At 49.5% G+C, this 23,438-nt stretch overlaps 1 protein-coding gene and 1 long non-coding RNA gene across 3 annotated transcripts in view; one reads left to right on the plus strand and one right to left on the minus strand.

Annotated features, from left to right (window-relative positions):
* Positions 1-6,539: 6,539 nt before the first annotated feature.
* Positions 6,540-13,582, minus strand: LOC144376285 (uncharacterized). Its single transcript, XR_013436575.1, has 5 exons — positions 11,428-13,582; positions 10,778-10,909; positions 8,202-8,408; positions 7,377-7,493; positions 6,540-6,792 (listed from the first exon to the last, which is right to left on the minus strand). It is a non-coding gene; the product is annotated as an uncharacterized LOC144376285 (long non-coding RNA).
* Positions 13,583-13,817: 235 nt separating this feature from the next.
* Positions 13,818-23,438, plus strand: part of Rarres1 (retinoic acid receptor responder 1) — a 32,761-nt gene continuing 23,140 nt past the window's right edge. Inside the window, exon 1 of one of the 2 annotated variants that reach the window (XM_005325708.5) lies at positions 13,818-14,256. In XM_005325708.5, coding sequence (XP_005325765.2) covers positions 13,963-14,256 — 294 coding nt within the window. In that variant the 5' untranslated portion in view covers positions 13,818-13,962. Of the gene's footprint in view, positions 14,257-17,243; positions 18,313-23,438 lie in introns of those variants that run through there. The other variant, XM_078043494.1, reaches the window with a different exon arrangement.

Below are 23,438 nucleotides of genomic sequence, written 5' to 3' on the forward strand. Positions count from 1 at the left end.
GCGCTGGTCCTGCTGACAGCAGAGCAGAGGGGACTGCACAGGTGTGCATCAGGACAGGAATCTTGGGGACCAGTCTGGCCTACCACACAGAAAACCCAAGACAGCTTTACAGACTGGGATGATTGCTCAGCAAGGCTGCCAAATAAATACAAGATCCACTGACACACTGCAGAAGTGTTTAGAGCAGAAGCAACTAATAAACGAATGTGCTAGTTGATATAAAGTAAAGAGAAACCACCGGGTACCTCGCTAGGAAGGCTTCCCAGGGAAGCAGCTCAGATCCTGAGGAAACTGCCCAGTGGAAATGAAGGGCATGAAAGAAAACTGGGAACAAGGGCGAGCACTTACCATTCGCGGAAGACCAGTTCTCCCCAGGTTAATCAGTCAGCACGGCGATTCCAGCCAGATTCCAACAAAGAGTTGGCACGGAATGTGTCAAATTCACTCTCAGATCAGTAGTAAAAAGTAAAAGAAGAAAAAAACAGCTAAGAAAAGAATTGAAGGAGAGACAAAAGGAGACAGGGACTCACACTTTCAGATGCCAAGGCATCAATCCCAGGTCTAGAGGTGGCCCAGGGAGGCCATGGGTGGCATTCAGGTGCTCTCCTCACACACCCAGACTGGGTGGTCCTGGGATGAATGGCTGGTGATTTGAGGGAAAAAAATCACTTTTCCACACATGCATAACTATTGATGGTAAAGACCCAGTACAAAAAGCATTAATTCTGGAGAAGAATATAAGAGGCCATTTCTAAGACACTGGAGTAGAAAAAGATTTTTCTAATAAGACATAAAGGCACAAATCACAAAAGCAGACAGAATGAAGGGAGAAGCTCTAGGCTGGGAGGAGAAAGTCCACATTGGTCGGGCTCCAGTGTCCTCGGCCCATGGCCTGTCCATGGAGCCTCAGATGGAACAGATGGGCGTGAGCCAAGGCTCAGGGCCTCTGACTCACCCAGCTCCCGAAGAGGCCACTCCACTGGACTTAACGCCCTGGGCCTTCTCCTGCCCTTTCCCTAATCCTCGCCTATGCTTAATGAACCTCACCTGCCATTACCTGGTGTGAGTATGCCAGCGACTGCTACACCTGCTACAGATCCTGTTAGGGTGATGGTTTCCCAGTTTCAATGCTCCACCATCTTGGGGGCTGCTGTAGGAATCAATCCTGATGGTCTCCAGGAGCTGCCCAGCACAGCCCAAAGCATGGCATGACTCAGGAATTGCTGCGTTGTTATCAGAGCAGTGGTGGTTACAGTTACCAGTGTGTAACTATAAACTCAGGTGTCTCTGTTTTACCTTATCTGTGTAGGCTATTTATCCCCCTGGTTATGTGGCATGGTGTCTGAGACCCGTTAGTGTTAGAGTCTAAGGTGAGGGAGGGGAGGCTGGAAGGAGGCCCGGGCCCTCCAGGTGAGGGGCCCAGCTGCATCTTGACAGGGTGCTGGCTTTATGGATGATGCACTGGTTAAAACTTGTGGAACTGGGACCCCCCAACTGGGCACTTCTCTGGGGGTGTTAACTCACTATTTAAAAAAAATCTCAGATACAGAAAAAAAAAGCTAAAACCAATTCTAAGAGGTCACACTTGAGGGTGAAACCCACCACGCTGCTTTCTTTATGTAACACAATGAAATTTTGGCATATTAAGCAAATTGACTTGAACCCCCCCAGAAGTTTACCAAAAATTTCTGGCGAGAGGAAGACACTCAGACCTGCAGAAGCAAGGAGGATGCAGATGAAGATCAGGCCTCTGATGGGAGAGCCACCCACATAATCCCAGGGTCACCGCCTCTACTAGAGCTCACTCAGGCTGTGACGGGGCCATGCACCAGCCTCTGTGGAGGCTTCAGTCCCTAAGAGACTTCAGTTTTCCACCAGCATGTGCCCAAAGCCTCAGGGGTTCCCTACCCTCCCATGTCCAAAACACAATTGCACCTATTCCCAGGTGGCTGTGTCAGAGCTACAGATAATTGACTGACAACCAGACGTTGATCTCCAGGATGTGTCTGGTGGTGTGCCCCGGAGCTCTGCTGCACACATTTTAATCGACAGTCTGGGTGAGGACACAAGGTGCATTTGCTAGATGTTCAGAACCCACTTACCTGAGTGAGACCACCAGTAAGAGAGTCACGGGTTCACAGTTCACCTCACCAGGGGTGTGGATTGATGATGGCTAAGCCCAAGCCACTGTCACATAGAAAACATTAGAATGAGACGCTATTAGGCCAGGAAGAACAGTAGAAGAAGGGCTGGAGGGGGACTTGATGGAAATTCAAGGGAACAGTCCTGTGATTGTCATTGGTCACACCTGCAATCACAGCCAGTGCCTTGGCACAGTCAGTTAAAAGTTGAATGCACCTATAGGAAGGAGGTCCAACACCGAGTGTCCCCTTCTGTTCTAGACACTTGTGTTGAGTGACACTGACAGATTGCAGTGTGAGCCCCCAGGGCATCAGGACGCGGGAGGGTGGCACCTGGGACTGCTACAAACACTTCAGGAAACCGCACTGCTTCACCCACAAAGAGATCCGGTGACAATGCCCTGCTGGGCCCAGGACCTCCAGCTTTGAATCCAAAATCATCTGTGGCAAGACAGGATGAGCTGGCGGCCCCAGTACAAGGTGAGAATGGGTCAGAGGCGCCAGGACACACTGAATCAGGTCACAGACTGGTTTCCAAGCCTGGGAGGGACAGTTCTCAGCTCCACTGCATTGGGCCAGGGCGTCCTCAGCAGCTGCCCAGGGATAGAGCTGGACCCAAGAAAGGAACAGTCCTGAGGCTCCAAGGAGCTTCCCCAGGTGAATGGGCAGTGTGGCAGGAGCTCCTGACACCTGGCATCTGAGGACTTTGAAAACACACACACACACACACACTCTCATCATGTGCTCTAAGAGGGGTCTGGTGTTCTGTGCACAGCAGTGTCTTGTTGCATCTGACCAGGCCCCTGAGAGCCATGACTCATTCCTCCTGTAGGGAACCCCGGGCCCTGTCCCCTTGCTGGCACTCTGACCCGTGTACCCAGCCCACCTGGAAGCTGCGGTTCTGGGGAGGGGCAAAACTGGGTGATGCCCAGATTCCTGCCACTCCTGGGTTCTGTATTCAGTGGGCGCTATGGATGGGTTTCCTAGTAGTGGGGGCTGTTTCCCCTGGGCACTCACCTGTCCATACTAGTGTCTCAGGAGACCTAGAAACCCACCTCAAACAAAATGAGGAGACACAGGTGAGGAGCAGACCTGTTTGCAGCTCCGAAGACTCAAGACTTTAAGAAGGAGCACCACGGAGCAGCTGTCTCTGCTGGGCACAAATGAGTTGTCGAGGTCCAGGCATCCCGCCTGACCTGGGGCGGGTGCTCAGGACATGGTGGTGGTGGGGACACTCCTGTGCCACTCCCTGTCCAGTGAATGTTTGTTTTCCACATGAGAGCAGTTCTGGAGCAGCAGCTGCTAGGGTGGCTATCAAGAGGCAGAAAACCCACTGGGCCTTGGCAGGAGCCCCATCACTCAGCATGGGGCCCCAGGACATTTTTGTTTATGAGAAACAGCACAGTAGGACATAGAGACTTTTTTTTCCCTCAAGACTTTGGTGGAATTAGCATAACTGTTGCAAAATAATGTTCTGCCAGGACCCTCTGTCCTAAAAACAAAAACAAAACAATCGCCAGTGGTGCCAAGAGGGGGCAGTACATGGTCAGCTTTTTCATCATTGTGACCCAGAGACCTGACAAGAACCATTTCAGAGGAGGAAAAGGTTATTTGACGCTCACAGTGTCCCAGATCTCAGTCAGCTGACGGCCAACTCCGTTGCTCTGAGGTGAGGCAGAGCATCATCTCAAAAGTGTGTGGAAGAGAAAGGCAGATCAGGACATGGAACCAGGAAGCAGAGCGAGCACTCCACTCGTGGGGTCAGAATATAAACCCCACGGCATGCCCCCAGTGACCGACCTCTTCCAGCCACACCCTGCCCACCTACACTCACCACCCACTTCGTCCATCTAAGTGGAGGAATGTCCTGATGAGGTCAAGGCTCTCATAACAATCATTTCACCTCTGCTCCTGTTTGCATGGTCTCACCCATGAGCTTCCGGGAAATCACCTCACATCTAGACCATAACTCATGGGCTGCATAGGCGTTGAGAGAAGCTCAGAGCCAGTCCTGCTTGCAGGCTCTCTGTCTCCTGGAGCTGAAAGGTGCCCATGATGTACCTTCCCACACCTCCCACCAAAGCACCAGAGGTGAAGAAACACAGGAAGATGATTTTTAGCATCTTGCCCAGTAGATGCTGAAATCTGCTCCCCTGCATCAGCATCCCTGGGAACTTGCCAGAAAGGCAGCTCCTTCAGCCTCCAGAGCCTGCTGACTCCAAGTCTCTGGGGTGGGCAACCAAGGAGTGTGCCTTACCAAACCCTCCAGGGAAGCTGATGCAGGCTCATGTTGGAGGACCAGTGGCCAAGATCAAGGTCAGCAACAGGGGAATGTTCAGGGAAAGCCACAGTCTATGGCTTGCTAACTTATCACGAAACAAATACTAGAACCAGTAGAAAGCAGACCCCGTTCCCTGGATCCTGTACCACCTGAAGTGCTTGGAGAGAGTTCAGGATATGAGATGAACTGGGAAAGTCTTCTATGCGCCTGCAATGACAATTTTATGTTTTTATTTTAATAGGAGCATCTCTGTATGTCTGTCCTGAATGTTGTAGCAAGAAATGACTTCTGGCCGTTGTGGTCTGAAGAGGAAACCTCACCTCCCAGCCCTGCCTCCCCTCCCCTCTGTCAGGCTCTGGACTTGTGCTGGGACGGGGTCCTAGCACAGCTGGCAGGACCTGGAGCTGTGCAGGGACAGTCCCACACCTGAGAGCAGGACAGGCACCAGTGACTCTGCCTCCCTGAGGAAGGGCAGCTGGGGGGGGCATGGGGGGCAGCAGAGGCCTAAGGGAGTTCCAGGGAGGGGTCCTGTGTGCTGGGCATCTCCTGGAGAAGCCCCTATGACTGAGTCAGTCTCAGGGAAGGTAGGGACCTGGTCTGCCAGGAGAAAGGGGAGTGAGAGGACATGCAGAGAAGGAGGAGTGAAAACGCAGAAGTGCCCCCAGGAGGCCTCCTGCATCCTCCTCCATCCTCCGGGTACCCAGATCAAAGCGGAGCCCGGCCTGTGCCTGGAGCCCCTCCCAGGGAACCTGGCAGCGCTGTGGAAGGACAGTGTGGAGGGAAGTAGGGACAGGAGCTGCTGGAGGCCAGCCAGCTGGGCATGAAGGCCAGAAGGAGAAGGGAGAGGAGGGAGGCCGGAGGGGGCCGGAAGATGGCAATGGAGGAGGGAAGAGGACTCAGAGGTTCCCCACAGGGTTTTTCTGTCTGTGGAGCACTGAGTCCTGGACACTAAAGAATGGAAATGCAGGCCGGGTGCCATCAGTGGCAGGCTGCGCAGTGTCCTTTCCGTGTGGCTAACCCACGTGAACGTGTCTCCAGACAGCCCGTCCTGGGTCCTCCAGGGGCCACTGGCCTTGCTGGTCCAGCTCGGGCTGCGAACCGGCCTGAGGGTGAGGGCAGGCTCTGGGTGCACAGCACAAGTGCTCCATGACGTCGTGGTTCCCTTCCCTCCAGTTGTGTCCCATGCAGCTTCTGTGAAATCACTGTTCTGCTGAGTGCCTCTCTTTAATTGCAAAAATAAACTGTAGATGAAGTTTTGTTGACATTCTGAATGGTTCTGAAACATTTTTTATTTAAAAATAAGAAATGAGGGGCTGGGATTGTGGCTCAGCAGTAGAGCACTGGCCTAGCACCGGCAGGACCCGGATTTGATCCTCAGCACCACATAAAAATAAAGGCATTGTGTTGTGTCCATCTACACTTAAAAATTAAATAAAAACAATAAGAAATGATGTATTTGCAAATATAAACCTTGTCCAACTTTTTGGCATCAAATATAGGAACAAGATTTATTGAAAAGTTTTGGTGATTACTATCATTGTTATGGCCTCAGTTAATGAGGCAAGGCTCTAATTTTAGCATGGTCTATGTTAGGGGCAAAATAGTGTCCCCCAGAATTCATGTTCTGAACTCCTAATTCCTAGTTCCTCAGAACGTGACTATTTGAAGATAGCATCCTTGGAGGGTAATTAGGTTAGAACAAGTTTGTTAGGATAGTCCCTAATCCAAGTAGCCTGGTCTTTCTCATAACAAGAGGAGGTCAGGACACAGATGTAGAGGGACAACCATGGGAAGACACAGAGGGAAGGCAGCCGTCTGCAAGCTCAGCTCACAGGTTTCCCAGGAACATAAGGATGCCTACACCAGATGTTGGACTTCCAGCCTCCAGAACTTTGGGGAAATAAATTTCTGGTATTTTAGCCCCCCAACCCCTCCAGTTTTGCTATGGCAACCTGAGCTGACTAATACCCTGTACAAAAGACTGCCACGTTGGCCTCACCTGCATTGCCCTGGGGTAGGTGTGTGTACTATCCCAAATATTTCCAGCTGTGTGCCTTCCGGAGCACATACTGATACTGCACTGCCGCAGTCTGGCTGGGCACAAAATCACGAGCCACTCAAGCAGGAACAAACTTTATTTTTTGAAACTGCCGCCAATGCCCCGTATGCTCCCGGGAAGATTGCCGACTGACCCACGTGGTGTTCTCCCGGATCCCAATAGGAAGTTCCTCCTCCGGAATTCCCTCCTACTGCACTTCCCCAACCAATGGGAACTCTCCAGGAGTCCTGAGGTGAACAGCAGGAGTCCAATATCCATATGAATGCAAATCTTAACATAATCATATCATCTCAATGGCTTGCTGGCATCACCTTTCAACCAAAAATGCCATGAATCATATTACTTGGCTGTGGCTCTTAGCACTGCACCATCCCACCCACTGGAGAACATAGGCCTGGGCCTATCACATACTGCAATAAAAGGTGAGCAGAAGCAATAGGGGTCACTCCTGGACAGGGACTTTGAGACTTAGCATGATTTGCCCCATTCTCTTTTCCCCTTGGTTTTAGGAATAAGGAGTACTCAAGAAAAGGATGCTCCATCAGCCTGGCTCATGCAACAAGGACAAGGAGGGGCGGTGGAGGCCCAGTGACAGCACAGACAGGCCTTTGTCATGAGCCCCAGGATGCAGGTGTTGTTGATTACTGCAGCCTACCCCAGCTACCACAATTAAAGCATGATTCATATAATTTATTAAATTTCAAACATACAGTTGTTTTATTTAATTCCAACAATGGGCATATCAATTAAAGTATTGTTCTTTTCAAGTGTGGAATTTTAAAAACAAACTATCTGCTGGTCAGGCCATGTGTGGGCCCTGCAGGATGGTATGAGGGCAGTGCAGAAAGTAGGAAGGTGTTTCCAAGATTAAAGAAAGGGTGGTTAGAGTACATACCTGTAATACCAGTGGCTGGGGAGGCTAAGGCAGGAGGATGGCAGATTCAAAGCCGTCCTCAGTAACTTAGCAAGGCCTTAAGCAACTTAGTGAGATCCTGTCTCAAAATTAAAAGATCTGGATAAAAAATACATAAAAATAAAAATTTCAGTGGTAGAGCACCTTGGATTTAATCCCCAATACCAAAAAAAAAAAAAAAAAAGAAAGAAAGAAAAAGAAAAGAAAGAAAGAAAGGATTCTTGGCAAGGCTGTGGGCCCTAGGTACACATAGCCAGAAGCCAGTAAAACCATTGTGCTTCAAGCCACAACAAGTTCCCTCTGATTAACATGCAGTCCACCTCATACCCAGCATGCTACCCAGAGGAGATGAAGCCAGATTGGGTATCTGAGCTGGGACTAGACCTCACTCCTTCTGACCCAGATCAGAACGCTTTGCACTGTGCCGTCCTAGTGAGTCCTTTAAGAGTCAAAAGCTAAGATACATCTTAGCCAATAGTGCCTCCTTATCCTGAAGCCTGATCCATTATTTATCTGTGAAAATATTTTCACACCAGCATTCATTTAGAAAATAATTTGCACGCAGTTTGACTCATCCTGTGCCCTTTGGGCACTTCTCAGCCCAGGTATGCATAACTTGTGAGACCACCCCAAGAGTAGGTGCTATGGCTGGTCTTCAAGTTCCTCCTCCTTTCTCCTCTGCCTAAGGGAACTTCCAGATGGCAGCATCCAGCCCACTGCTGCCCTGCCTGGTCTTCCCCCCAGTTGCCCCCTCGAGGCCCCTGTGCCTGCCTGGAACAGATGCCCCTTGCTGGCCTCACGACTTACTGATATTTTCAAATCCCCGCAAGTCCAGCTTTTCTTGATTAGCTCCAATGTGAAGATCCACCCACAGCATGGTTGCATTCCGAGGAACTTGACCGACCATGGTCGGTGTGTATTTACTTGTCCTAAGTCACCTAGGTGATGTGTCATACGTGTATAGACAGTGCTCCTGTTTGTCCTCCTCATCACGTGCACTCCCTGTCAGGCTCCCTGTGGAAAGAATGGCGAGGAGGAGACAAACAATGTGGGCTTTCTGGTCCCTGGTCCTGTTATCTAGGCCACCACGTGTGGGTAGAGGCCAGCTGTGTGGCATGAGAAGTTGGTTTGGATTTGCCCTAATAACAAACTATGTAAATTTGACCTGCAAACACTAATGTCATAAACAGTTTCATCACTCACTCCAGGAAGCTCAGGGCATACCAGCATTAGCAACTGTTAATGAATTTTTTTGTTACAATTTTCCTTGAAGAATGCAAAATTCCAAGTATTGTTGCCAGAAAAAAAAATAACTTCAACATTCTTTATTTCATTCTGATGAATACAGAATCTCCTTAACCAGGAAAAAATGGAGTTTATTATTTTGAGCTTTATTTAAATGCCCTATGACTAGAACATTAAAGGTCCCATTTTACAATCTATTTGACATCTCAATTTGTAGCTCACCAAGGAGGATGTTAGTTCATCCTTGGAAGGGCAAATGTCCTGTCTTAAGCGACTGATCAAAAACAAAATACCTTTCCAAATTCACCAGAAAACGCATGATTGAGCTATGAAGACATTGTGTTCTTAAGGAGTGTGACATACCAAGGATGAGGGCTCACTTTGGAAAACTGCAAGATCTAACACAAGCTGCTGGTCATTTTCATTTCATTACATTTAAAAAACCTTCTGTTGGCCATTACATGTCTGAATGGACTTGTCAAATTCTTACAGCAGAAGCAATGTTCCTCGAATCCATCTGGCCTAAATCACTGTTTCAAATGTGAACACCCTGCCCATCTGGTGGGTTTTAGGAGGATCATTTTGTGCCCACAGATTAGAAATTTTTGAAACTGCTTCAGCTGAGTAGCATCTCACTGAAGAGCACTAGCAAGAGGGCCCTACTGTGTGCTGTGCCAACAGCCAGTGTGGACCCCACAGAGCAACCTGAGTGCAGGACCTGGCAGCTCTCACCTTCCCCTCTCACAGGGTTCAGGGGCCAAGCCCAGCCCTCCTGGACCACGCACCAGCCCCATATGGCCTGCTGTCCACGCAGGCACATTGGCATGTGAATAGAGGTCTTGGTATCAGGACTGCATCACATGCTTCTGTGTCCCCCACCTCAGCCAGAATGCAAAGAAGCTTTCATGGATGTGACAATCAGCCACACTCCTCTGCAAATGAACTTTTAGTTGGGTACTAAAGGTTGTGTGCCCCTTTCAGTATCCCTTTCTTGAAATCATCCCAACTCCCCTGGACTCTCTTGGCTGCTTAATCTCACCCTTCAAGCCCACCTTGCTCTAAGACCATCCCAGAGGGCCAGACTGAGTCTAAATCCCTCCCTTAACCCCCACTGGGAACGCAACACTAGGCAAGTTACTTAACCCCTCCCTGGTCTCCAGCTCACTAAGCTGTGGAGACTTAGCAGATCATTCTCGGGGGAAGCACCTAGCACCAAGTCTGAAACACAAGGCCCCAAACACACTTTCCCTTTCTTCAAAAGAATCATGCCATGAAAATCATTCGTTTACAACTGCACTGTAGAATATAGTTAGTGATCACCAGCCACAAATGAGTGTGTATATTTCAATCAGCTTAAATAAAATGATAGTAAACATTCTTTCACCACCCTTGTCACACTTGAAGGACTTGGTGACCGCATGTGGCTTTCTTTTCAAAGTCCTGCTGGACGTTGCCAGCTGCCTTATCTGATTAGATTCTGAGGCTTCCTGACACGTCGAAGCCAGTCTCTTCTCAATCTATGGCATGTGAAATCCTTCCTGATGACAGGAGTAAACACTGCCACTGTATTTTCTGTGACACTACTAAAAAGAGCCTTGTCTCCAGTTCTGCATCCCCAAAGAATTTGGTCCCTCTGGATTCAGGTGGAAAGGTTCCTCCTTAACCTCGTGGGTCCAGAAAACGTTCCTGAGCTGTTCCACCAGGCCCCAGGTCTTCCAAGGCCTATCAGGGGGGTTGGGGGTGAGCACGGTGCTGGAGGCTCCAAGACCTGGCTCTAGGCAAAGCACCACCTCCCTGCAGCATGAGTCTCAGGAAGGTTATGGGCACCATATTTAGGACACTGGATCCCCCATGATTCTCTAGCACCTCACAGGAGGGAACAGGAAGTCAAACACGGCTTAACAGCTGGCTGCACTGAGGGCGCCTCTGCCCTACTGTGGCAGTCAAGCCTTCCTATGGGGTGCAGGGGAGGCTCCATGCAACTGGAAACATGGTCTGGGAGTGTGCAGGCTCACAGGGCCTATCCTAGCAGAAATCAAGGCCCCCAGAGAGACTGTGTCATGCAGGCGAGGACCCAGGCAAGCTGCCTTTTCTCCAGTGTTCTGGGTTCTAGGGCTCTGAAATAGAATCATCCTCACCTGAGCTCCGGCTAATGGCCTTGCAGTAGTCAGGGATGGGGTGTCCATATCTGCCAACCTCCCCTACCTTCACCTCAGCCAGGGAGAAGAATCCAAAGGACACAGAGCCTCATCTTCCTTAATTGCTAAGAGCTGTAAAAAAACGTTGAAGAAATAGCTGGGATTTCACTGAGTGGCCCAGCAGTTTCCAGTCCCTGCTATACCTTCATCTGTGAAAAGAAATCCACAGGGGGTGACATTCTTTTTCAAGATAATCTGTTTTTTAAGTTAATGGCAATAACAATGGGGCCATGGATATGGCCATTATTGTGTACCAGGCACAGTCCTGATACTTTACCTGAGTATGGATAGGGCACACCTGACCCTCACCACCCACTCGGTGAGCCATGGGCAGGCCAAGCACCCCTCAGCCCACAGGAGGGGCCTGGGCGCCTGGCTCCCATGCCCTGAGCTGCAGCACTACCTCCAATGGTAACAGGAAGGACCCAGAGTTAGAGTCAGCCCTTCCCTCCTGTCCCCTCATTCCCCTCTCCTGGGCAGCCACAGTCAGCTGGCTCTCCTCTGCTCCTCCAGAGACATCACCCAGGCACCAGCCTCACTCAGGTTCCCACAGATATGCTTTGCTTTTCAGCCCCCAGGCAGGTGCTTACACTGATGAGAAAAGAGGAGAAAACTCCAAAGTGTCAACTGAGGGTCCTAGACCTTTGTGAAATGTCCATTCTATTGTCTTCTCTGGAGATGGCTCCCAATCATGGCCCAGGTTCCAGTCTCTCTCGGGGATTCCTCTTCTTTCCCCAGGGTCCTCTTTGCTCTTTGACCCCGTGTCGGTCTTCTTTCAATCTTAGAGTCAGGCAGCAGGGTCTGCAGAGCTAAGCAATGGTGCTAAATGGGGACAGACACTTGCCAGCCAGAAGCCTCCGGTGCTCAGCCAGGGTCACAGCCTGGGCCAGCCCTGCCCCTAATGAGACTCTACAGCCAGGCCAAGATGCTGGGGAAAGAAATGGAACCTCCAGTTGGTGGAGTCTGAGGATGGTGGGCCCAGCTGTGATTTCCAGAGCTGCACTTGGCTTCCCCCAACCCCCCAGCTCCTAGCACAAACAGACTCCCAAGGGCAACTTTGAATCTGTGGTTCCTGCCAATAGTAACTACATCAGCAATGCACTGGGAACTTCCCAACCATGTTACAGGCAAGTTGGCTTAAACAATATAGCTGGCTTACTGGTTCCTACCAATGTCCACAAATACAGTGGGCTTTAGAGGGGTTGGATCCAGTGGATCCGTAACATCCCCCAATGACCCGCCTTTCTTCCATGCCTCTCTCTGCCTCCAGTGGGCCTGCTGCATCCAGGTGTCAAGAGAGGAAAGATGGCACCAGTGGCTCTGGGGACACAGGCTTGCTCTCATGGGAGAGAAAGGAGTGGGAAGCACCTGCTCTGGGGAGGGCAGAGCCTCTCTCCCATCCACTCTGAAAAGTCCTTCTGGTTCACACACCAGGGCACAATCCTGACCTATCCCTGAGCCCCCAGTGAACAGGGAGTGAGAGTCAGAGACCACGGGGGCGGGGGGTGGGGGGAAGGTTGGGTGGAGAGCATTGGAGAGAGATTGAAAAATGGAAATCAGAGCAGCATCTCCAGGAGGAAGGGGGACAGCTGGCCACACCTGCTCTTGGAGGATTCTGAGGGCCTGAGGCTCATGGGAGCTAGCTCCTGGTCCCCTTACTCACTGCCCAAGAGCCAGGAATAGCTGAGAAACTAGGTCCTTCTCTCAGCACACCATGCTGGGACTGGGTCTCCTGGCAAGAGTACTTGGTCAAGTACCTGCAGGGTGCACTGGGGTGAGCCCAGCAATCAGAGAACAGGCAAATCCAGGCCTCCTTTCCTTTGCTAGAAGCTGTACTGTAGGAAAGGGAGACTGGACCTGAGGCAAAGAAGCATGTGGACAGCACGGCTCAGAGGGAGGAAGAAGAGCCCGACTGTGGTGATTTGTCACAACCCAGGTCCTCCCATGTTTCTGTGCTGCCATCCTTTGAACGACTTCTCCCTCCAGCTGCTGGGAAGACAGGGGCATGTTCAGATGTGACCAGGCCATAAACCTAGGGGCTATGCTCTCTCCATTTTTTCCTCCCTCCAGCCAGACCTCCTGGCTCTTCTTCAAGCAGGCCTAGGGGACTCCTGCTCTGAGCCTCAGCACTTTTAGTTCCTGCCACCTCCTTGGTCTTCCTGCCTGCATCCTCCTGGCTCTCACCTTCTCCAGATGTCCACACTAAGATGATAACCACCTGACTCCACCTGGCCTTTCTGCAGCCATTCTCCACAGCTTGCAGCTGCATCTAACATGGCCCCTCCTGCCCAGATGTGCTCCAGGAGAGCAGAGGTGTGTGTCTATCTGCTTGCTCACCCCCATTTTCCCAGAGCCCAGGGGAGCTGGTGTTCCATGAAGACCTTCAAAAGGAAGAAAAGACATGATGGACAGACAACATCCAGCGGAAGGCAGGGTGTGGGATGTTTCCAGAGGCTTCCCCGCTCATCTAGCTCATCCAGAAATGGCACACCGGCCTCAACCACAGCGGGGCTGGGTGAGTGCTGGCGGGGGCGGGGAACCCTGAATGCCCTTCAGTACCCCTTCTACCCCATCCCTCTAGTCTGTGGCTTAGAAACAGGAGCTACCTCATCCCTTCACCGCCTGGGCCTGAGCCAACCCACACCCCACTGGAACCCGGCTTACCCCTGCCTTTGAATCAGCCTCACGCTGGGTTATCAAGACTGTTCGTGCCTAAAGGCCTTGGCCACCGCCCTGCTGCCCACTCCTCCCTCTGCGCCTCTCCCCCTCACTCCAGCTTCCTGCACTCCTGCCCTTCCAGTCCCGCTGCAGCCGCGCTTTCCTCCCCAGGCCCCTTTTCTCTCGCTGGGAAGTCCCAGCCCCACCCTGGGAGAGTTCCATCAGGCCCAGAGACCCAGGATCGGGAAATCGCGGCAACTCAGGGCAGAAATCGGGCCCGCCCCCTGCCCCTCGTCTGTCCGCTCGTCCGGGCACACGCTGGGCCCGCGCAGCGGAGGCGCCACCAGGCCGCACCGGGCGGGGCGCGGGGGGAGGGAGGGGCGCTGCCGCCTTATTTCTGCGAGCGCAGCCCGCCAGGCTACGAACCGGGTCGGTCCGCGTCGGTAGAGCCCCGCCAGCCCGCGTCCATGCAGCCCCGCGGGCAACCCCCGTTCGCGCCCCGGCCCGGGCCCGCGCGCCCCTACGCCCCTTCGTGGGCGCTGCTCTTGCTGCCGCTGCTGCTCACACTTCGGGGCGCGGCGGTTCCTCTCCAGGACCCCGCGGTGCCGCTCCAGGGCCCCAGGGGCACAGACAGCCCCGCGGCACCCTCGTGGGCGATGCTGCAGCAGGCGGCGCGCGTCGCGCTGCACTTCTTCAACTTCCACTCCGGCTCGCCCAGCGAGCTCCAAGTGCTGGCCAATGTGCAGACAGGCGGCTGGCAGGTGAGTGGCGGCGCCGAGCAGCTACACTTGTGCGACTGCCGGGCGGGCGGCGCTGGGAGGGAGCGCGATCTCGAGGAGTACTGTCGGGCTCCGAGCGTGGAGCGGTTTTTGGCGCGCAGAGACCTCGGAAAGCTGGCGCGTCCTCAAGGTGTTTAGATCTTTCCCAGGTCCCGGCTTTTGACAGCACTCACACCTGGGTGAGAGATGCACTAGGGAAACTGAGGAAGAGGCCCAAGCCCAGCACTGACCTTTTCGGGACGCACTGAGGGCACGACCCACCAGTGGCTCCCGCCAAACTCTGATTTCCAAAATCTGAGTCAGTTCCCATGCAGGACCGCGAAACTCTTGCTAATTTCAAGCCACCAGCAGGGCTTCCGGATGATTTGGTTGGAATCTACACATCCATCTGGGCAGGAACCTTCCAGCGCTGGGATCTGCTAAATATGATGGAAGGGATTGACTCCGGGCGTACTTTTCTACGTGAATGAAAGATTGGGAATTTCTCCTGGTTGGTTGCTTCCGTTTCAAGGAGCAGGCTCCAGGTTATTTCTGTGTGGAGCTAGTGGCTTTCTTCACCAAACAAATTACAGAAGTTAAGCAAAGTGGCCCTATCTAGCAAACTCAAATATTCCATGAAGCCTGCAGATACACAAACAGCCTCAACCTAGAATTAAGTGTTGGATTTAAACAGGTGGGTTTCAAATTGAGTGGCAGCAGGATTAATTGCCCCTGGCATCAGAGATGGGAAATGGCTTTTTGGAAGCTCAGCCTTGGTTCTTTAAAGACTTCCTCCTGCACCCAGTTGGGCTAACTTTATTGAATGACAGAATCAACTTGCTGCTAGGAAAGGACACCTTATTTTTGTTACCTATTTTTAACCATCTTCTCTGCCTCTGGGACACAGAAGTCTGGGTTTTTCTAGTCCAGCAAAGGTGGGGGGGGGGAGCTTGAGCTCTTCATCAGGGTGGGAGAGATGCTGCCCCCACCCAAAGGCCCAGAGGGACCCTAAAAATTTGCTTCCTGGATATCAGTGGGGGTGATTCCCTACAGAAAACCAAGCTCAGATTTCTAGAGTACACCAGCATTCAAGTTTCAGGGATTTAAATATAATAATTTCATGCATTTAGTCACCCCCTTGAAAATAACATTCTTGGCACCTTTCATAAAATAATTAAACTAACTCTCAGCACCTGAGTGAGTTAAGTAACAATGCACTCCCTTTCTCTTCCATACAAGACTGCATTACTGCTTTTCATCTGTAATAGTGTAATGGTCCTGAATTTTAAAAGTTCTCCTCAGAGGGGGCGTTGGGGAAGAAAGAAAGGAAATCAATGGATTAGGGCAGGCAGGTGTGCAGTAAAATCTTTGAGAAAAGGCTGCTTCTTGTTGTCATCGGTTTACCTGCCATTTCTTCCCTGGTGGTGGCTATAGCCACCAAAGAAAAGAGATTCAGCCAAAAATCTCAGAGTGCTGTAGGGAGCCCTGCTCGGCCGCCACACAACCTAGAGACAGTGTCAGTTTTCTCTGGCCATTTCCCCATTTGGAATGGAAATAATTCGTGCTCTGCCATCCTGCAGGGTGGTTTTAAGAGTCATGACAGAGGATGTGTGTACACTGCCCAGGGTCTAGGAATGTGAGTTATCACCACTGGGGCAGCGCTCAACCCTCAGCTGTTTCTTGACACCAACAGTGTTCTAGGCTGGACATGGTGGCCCTGACTCAGACTTGGAGCAGTGTCCTTAGGGAAGGCCTCTGAGGTCCGATTAGTTCTAAAGCACTGAGGTGCCTGTGTGAGGAGCAAAGACAAGTCCCTTGCAGCACCCAGCACGGTGGCTCGAGGAATCTCTGCCTTAGTAAGGAGAGCAGTTGTGGCACCAGCATGAGGGATAAAGTGAAAGATGCCCCTTCATCCCATCTGTGCATCAACTGAGAGCTCAATGCTGCAGTCAGGACTCACCAAAGCAAGCAGGTGGCCACATGCCACTGCAAGATGAGAGGCTGAGGCTAAGTCAGGGTTTTTCAAACTCGGGGCCCACTAGTGAGTGATAAACTCAATTTACTAGGTCCAGGTGTTTGGGTTTGGGTTCAGGGATTGAGCCCAGGGCCTTCTATGTGCTAGACACATGCTGCACTACTGAGCTACCCGCCCCCCCCCCCCCGCCTTGTTTCATAATTTTTTTTTTTATTGAAATGATTAGAAATACAAACCTTGTGAGTGCACTGCAAAAGCAAGGGTGAGTGTTGTCTCAGAACATTTTGGAGATGTGGATGTGTGTGTGTGTGAACGAGGTCATGACGAGGATGTCCTGGGCAAAGCTGAACAGCCGTATACCAAAGGGTTTCAGTCCCTCCAGCAGCCCTGGAATCACTCCCCTCTGGGATCCCACAGCCTCGCAAGGGCCCTCATTTTAGAAACGCCGTGGACCTCTAGTGGTGAAAGGCGGTACAGCACTAGCCCTTTAGAAAAGTCAAAAAGCCGCTCAAGTAACAATTCCCGGAGGCCCTCTCCTGGCGTCAGGCCACCTTTCCTATGCCAGTGAAGCTTCATGTGGCACAGGCTCAGGCCCACAGGTAGGGCAGTGGGAGGCTCTGGGTGGAGCTGGGGATGGATCTGCACATCCTGGCCAGCTGGGTCCCCTTCTGCCCCCAGGGAGTTCTAGGACCAACACACACACACACACACACACACACACACACACACACACACACACACACGTGCTCTCCCTCTCATTAGAGGCTGACCCAAGTTTTCCTTGGTGATCTCCTGAGGAAGTCTGCTGGCTGGGGAATCAGATGCTGTGTGTGGACTGGTGTTGGAGGGGACCAGGACCAGTGGTTGGAGACTTTGAAACAGCTGGCCAAAGTATGTGGGTAGCATGTGTCACAACCAGGCCTTGTTTCCATTTCAATTGTAATTGCTAAGGGTAAATTTATAGTTCTTTTTTTTTTTTTTGATAATAGGGCCTTGGCTTTTAATTGGAGCTCCTAGCAAGGAAATGTCCCACAGGGGATCATCTGCAATGTCCATTTTGGCCGACAATGGAGTGAACACTTGCAGATAACAAGATGGCATATTCTTCCCTAGCTGTGACTCACACGAACCTGATTCAACAGCTAAGTTTAGACTCTTGCCTCTATCTATTCTTTCTAAAGCACTGAACTTGGACTTTGTGGACATGACTTTGTGGACTCTTACCAATTTATGTCGCATTTAATCAAGTGATGAGGTGATACGTTCGGCAGGCTGAGCAGGTCTGGAGGAAGGTCAGCCACCCGAGAGGCCAGGAGTCTAAGCTCTGGCCCTTCCAGGGTCAGCTATCCTGGATCTGACAGCAGAAACCCATCTTGTCCCCGGGTCACAGGCAGGAGAACACCAACTTTAAGAAAGACTTTCTCCTGGCGAGTCGCTGTTGGCAATGAACCACCCCAGTCCTGTTCTCTTTAAAAGTCCTCTCAACTTTTAAAGCACTTCAATACATAATCATCAGATCACAGCTCCCCTTGAACTCTTTGCTCCATTAATGTCAATAATTCAGAGGTGATCATTCAGAATAGGAAAGCTATACATTATGTAGGCCACATAAGCAAGAACTGGAGCATTAGAGGCTTCAACCCTGATGGAGGAGAAAAGAGAAGTTCATACACATAGTGAGATGATCGTCTATTTTCTGTAAGAACAGCTCTTCCTTGCTTTTAGAGAGCCCTTGGGAGAGAACAATGGGAAGTGGAGGCAGCCATGAGAGGAACCATTCTCTTCAAGCCCCAGGATCTTCTCAGGAGTCCTGGGCACAGCCCAGAGGCCCCTTCTACCCAAGCCCTGGGGCAGGACATGGAAGCACTCTCCTGCCAAGGCCCTGGGGCACAGCACACAGGGGCTCCTCCTTCCCAGGCCCTGCTTATGCTGAAAGGCAGAGGTGCATCCAGTTCCTCCACCACCTGCCCTCCTGGTCTGCAGCTCTGCTGGCAGAGGTGGGAGAGACCAGCAGGCCCTGGGGTGAAGCTTTGGTTTCCCTGGCATTTTGCCAGTCACCCAATCCAGATGCACCAGATGAGCTAGTGAGTAGGAATGTTTTAACCTCTTCTAACCATCTTCTAGTAAACTTTTTAAACCACATTTTTTTTTTAAACAGTCCACATTTTCCACTTGGCTTTCCAGCTGTGGAGCCAGGAATGGTGCAACCACAGGGCATCAGTAGCCTCCGAGGACAGACCACAGATGGCGATTGTAACCACCAAGAGTCTGGTGGGGCTCCAGATTCTTCTGCCCCCAAATGACTACCATAAAGAGGCTTGAGGCTCGGGATGTTAAATATGCAACTCTCTCCCCTCTCCCAAATCCAGCCTGACCCTGGCTTAGTCACTGTTGGCAATGAACTACCCCAGTCCTGTTCTCTTATGCAGCCAGGACACTCAACAGCCCTTGTAACGGTGCCTCAGTTGACTGCTTTAGAGCCAGTCCCGTAGTGTCTGAGGATAGCAGCCATAACAAGGGTCCACTCTAGGTCATGTGCTATGGTTGTTCAGGATGTCTCCAGCCAGAGAAGTCCACTTGTAAGGGAGACTCTTATGGCTGTGTCCAGCATGCATGCGACTCTAGGAGCACCCCAAGTGTAAGGACCCAGTGGTGCTGACCTGCAGTGTTCCCCATGATACTTAGGACATTCTTGTATTTCCCCAAAAGTTAAAACCCATCTTTTAAATAATTTCCTGGGGTTTGAATCTTTCCAGGTCTGCCCTGGGATGTGGGTGTTTTTTTGTTTGTTTGTTTGTTTGTTTGTGTTTTTTTTTTAATCCAGCCTGGATAGTCCCCTGGTAGGAGAAATGGGTATGATCAAGTAGGGTGGTGGTGATATCTTGGCTTGATGGAGTCATGAAGACATGGGTCACAGGTGAGAGGTTCAAGTCCACAGATCAGACAACCAATATAACAAAACACCTACCTTGTTAAAAGGAGGAAAAGACCTGCCAATGGAAGCTGTTAACCTCATGCCAACTGGCTGGAGCAGTTCTTGTTAATCCTACAACAAAAGCGAAGGCTAAGACAACTGAGAAAGGTAAAGGGGGCAGTGCCAAAGTGTCACAGTTCATATATCAACGTAGAAAATCAGAGCCATTGATCAGCCAGTGGTTGGTTCCTCAAGCTTGTCTGTGTGAGGATTAGTCAGCTGAGACTCCTCAGGGAGTGACCCTTGGGGTCTAGTGAGAAGCCTCTCTGCTCCTTTTGTTTGAATTAGCCTCCATCTTTCCCACCTGATCATTTATTATCTACACCGACTACTACCTGTCCTTTGCTCCAGTTTGAAGGGTTTTGTTGACTCTGTGTGGCTTCCCTTAGAAACATTAGGGACATTTTGTGTGTGTGTGTGTGTGTGTGTGTGTGTGTGTGTGTGTGTGCTGTTGTTTTTACCAATTTATAAAAACATATAATACTCAAATATGTTACCTGTGGATTTAAGAAGTCATAAGTACTTGAATTTATGTTGAGCAGTTGATATTTTAGTGTCTTTGTAAATTAACTAAATGTCTTTTCTAGGCAATTTAAATTGAACTTTCTTTTAAAAATGTGTAAGCTGGGGTGGGGGCTGTGGCTCAGTGGTAGAGCGCTCGCCTAGCACAGGAGAGGCCCTGGATTCGATCCCCAACACCACATAAAAATAAAGATATTGTGTCCAACTACAACTAAAAAATAAATATTTAAAAAAGTGTAAGCTATGTGGACTAAAAAGCATTTGTATCCACTTATTTAAATATATGAGTACTTATCTATAATCCAATTTTTGATACCATGTACATGATATATATGTAGATAGAGCATACAATATACAGATGTATACAAATATATAAAAACCATCAGGAAACAGATTTTTCAGCTTTTTTCTTGAATAAATGACCTCTGAAACAAAGACAGTAGAATAAACAGAGGATTAAAAACTCGAGTTGGACAAAATAAGACTGGAACAAAATGTATTCATTTATGTGCCCAAGACCAAATGTGAATTTATCTTAGAAACCACAGGCTTAAATGAGACAGAGGTTTGAATTTTAAAAAACGACATGGCCATAGTTACTCTCAAGCTGTTATTGTTGTCTTTCAAACCATTCCTTGTTCTTCCCCCACAAATGACATCTGAATATCTGTTGGCTTTGCCCTAATTCCTTCCTTAACCTGGCTCGTGAAGGACAAGGGCAGGAAGAACAGTGGGAGCCGCTGAGGCTGGCTGCGGATTTTCTCCCCCGTCATTGCTGGCATGATTCCCTGAGGTACAGTCGGGGAGTTTTGACCTTGAAGAGGCCTAAAGTTGGAGTCAGAACACTGAAGGCTTTGGATAGCTTCCTGAGTCCAAATAAAACAACAGTATTTTATCATCTCTTGGATTCTTTTTTCCTGGAATTTAAAAAATATTTTAATACAAGACCTAGAGTGTATCTGGAGAGATTTCTGGGTCTTTTCCCCTGCCAGCACCCTCTTTCTCCAGATTAGAGGTTTTGAAGCTGAGCTTCCCAAATGTGACTGTTCCCACCCTGAGGGGGAGTTGCTCAATGAGGAGGGGACACTTTTGTGCACCTGGCCACTCTCTTCGCAGAGATTTAGGTGCCTCTTAGCATCAATGGTAGGTCAGTAGAAGCCCCTGACTCAGGCTAACCCTGAAGAGAGGGACTTTTGATCTCCTAGAGGCTGGAGCTATCTTAAAGCTTATGAGGTCACCATGGATCTGCAGTCACACGCACCCCAGAATTGACAGGCCCCCTAGTAAGCAAATCCTGTACTGAGTGACACTGTGGTCCCTGGGATGTGGTCAGTTTCCCCTACTGCCATAGGGTAGAATCTGGCAGATGCCCCCAGGATGTACCAGTTTGGTGGCCTTCCTTCTGAGTCATTTAATAAGGTAATGAGAGCCATGGCCAGCTGGAGTGAGAGTCAGGATCTGGCAAATTGTCAGGTGGCACCTATCTGTCTGTCACCAGGCTGGTGGCCAAGGCCTTCTCTAGTTCCCGACAATGTTGACACAAATGGCCAGCTTGGTTTTCAGTTTCCCGGCCAATACACCAAAATATGTTACTGAAGATTATGGCACTGGAAAGAGATGAGGAGATGCAGGAGAGCGAGGTTTATTCAGCACAGGTGCAGATTCGGGGAATCTTCCCCAGAAGCTGAGCATTGCCTCTTTGTTTTCATAATCTTTTACACAGGACAGTCATCTGGGTTCTCATGCAAGTAACCTTGATGTCGCCCTCTCTCCAGGCAGCTCTGGTTCCTGCCACAGCTGCTGAGCAAGCATGAATACAGCAGCAGAAATGAGCAGGTCGTAGCTATTAATGAGATAAAAAGAAACAGGAAGGAGTTGCCACTTGACCATCACTGCTACAGCAAATTGCCACAAACCCAGGGGATTAAAGTCGTACAAGTTTACTCACTTGCAGTCCTGGACATCAGAGATTGGCAATGTATGTCCCTGGGCTACAGATAAGGTATCTCTGGGGTTTCTAAGGGCCACCTTCTCTCCTGGGTTCATGGTTCTGCCCTATCTCCTGATTGTGCCCTATCTTCTTCTGAGGACCCTGTGATGGCCCTGGACCTGTCCATTTCCCGGTCACTAACTTAATTGCATTGGCAAATCCCTTCTGCCGTGTAAAACCTGGGGATTAGAACAGGGATGAACATTTTTTATTGGTACATTATAGTTGTACATAATGGTGGGGTTTGTTGTTACATATTGGTTCTTTCACACAATATGGCAATATAATTTGGCTCCCCTGCTCTTCCCCTCCCCCATCCCTGCCTCCCAACCCCTGGTCCCTTTCCTCTATTCTGATCTCCCCTTGATTTTTTTTCATGACATTGTTCCCACCCCCCTTTTTTTTTTTAATTTTTACTCTCTAGCTTCCACATATGAGAAAACACAGGCCCTTGACCTTCTGAATTTGGCTTATTTAGCTTAACATATGGTTTCAAGTTCAATTCATTTTCCTGCAAATAATTTCATTTTTCTTTATGGCTAATTAAACTCACTGGTGTACCTATACCTGATTTTCTGTATCCATTCATCGGTTGATGGACACCTAGGCTGGTTTCATAGTTTGGCTATTGTGAATTGAGCTGCTATAAACATGGGTATTCATGTATCATTATAGTATGATAACTTTATTTCTTTGGGATAAATACTGATATCTGAGTCACATGGTCGTTCCATTCCTGGTGTTTTTGAGGAGCCTCCATACTGATTTCCACTGTGGTTGTACTAATTTACAACAACCAACAGTGAGTGTAAAAGTGTTCCTTTTTCTCCACGTTCTCTCCAGCATTTGTTATTATTTGTATTCTTTATTGCTGCCATTCTGACTGGTTTAAGATGAAATCCATGTACTTTTGATTTCCATTTCCTTAATTGCTAATGATGTTGAGCATTTTTTCATAAAAATTTGTTGGTCATTTGTATTTTGAGAAGTACCTGTTTAATTAATTTGCCCATTTATTAATTGGGTTGTTTGATTTTTTTTTTTTGGTGTAAAGATTTGTTCTTTAGTTATACATGATAGAGTATAAAATTTTGTCATGTTTATACAAGCATGGAGTGGACCTTATTCTAATTAGGTTCCCAGTCTTGTGGATGTACATGATGGTGAGATTCACTGTGGTGTATTGGAATACGTATATAGGAATTTCCTTTTTGAGTTCTTTACATATTCTAGATATTAACCCTCTGTCAGAAGAGCAGTTAGCAGTTTTCTCCATTCTGTTGTAATTTTCTTCATATTCCTAATTGTGTCCTTTGCTGTGCAGAAGCTTTTTAGTTTGATGCTGTCCCATTTATTAACTCTTGGCATTATTTCCTGGGCTTTTGGGGTCCTATTGAGAAGGACATTTCCTGTGCCTGTGTGCTGCAATGCCTGTGTTTTCCTTTAGGAGCTGCTTGGTTTCTGGTCTAATTCCCAGGTCTTTGATTCATGTGAGTTGATTTTTATGTAGAATGAGAGTGAAGGGTCTAGTCTCATTCTCCTGCCTATGGATAACCCATTTTTCCAGGACCATTAGTATTTTTTTCAAGACTGTCTTTTCTCCAGTGTGTGATTTCAGCTCCTTTGCAGGAATTGGCCATCTGTAGGAGCCTTATTCACCCGATGAGGGCTCTGACCTCTGCCTTGGGCAGCGACTTCCCAAGCTGCCAATCATGGCTGCTGTT

The sequence above is a fragment of the Ictidomys tridecemlineatus genome, chromosome 3, assembly GCF_052094955.1.
Source record: "Ictidomys tridecemlineatus isolate mIctTri1 chromosome 3, mIctTri1.hap1, whole genome shotgun sequence".
NCBI lineage: Eukaryota > Metazoa > Chordata > Mammalia > Rodentia > Sciuridae > Ictidomys > Ictidomys tridecemlineatus.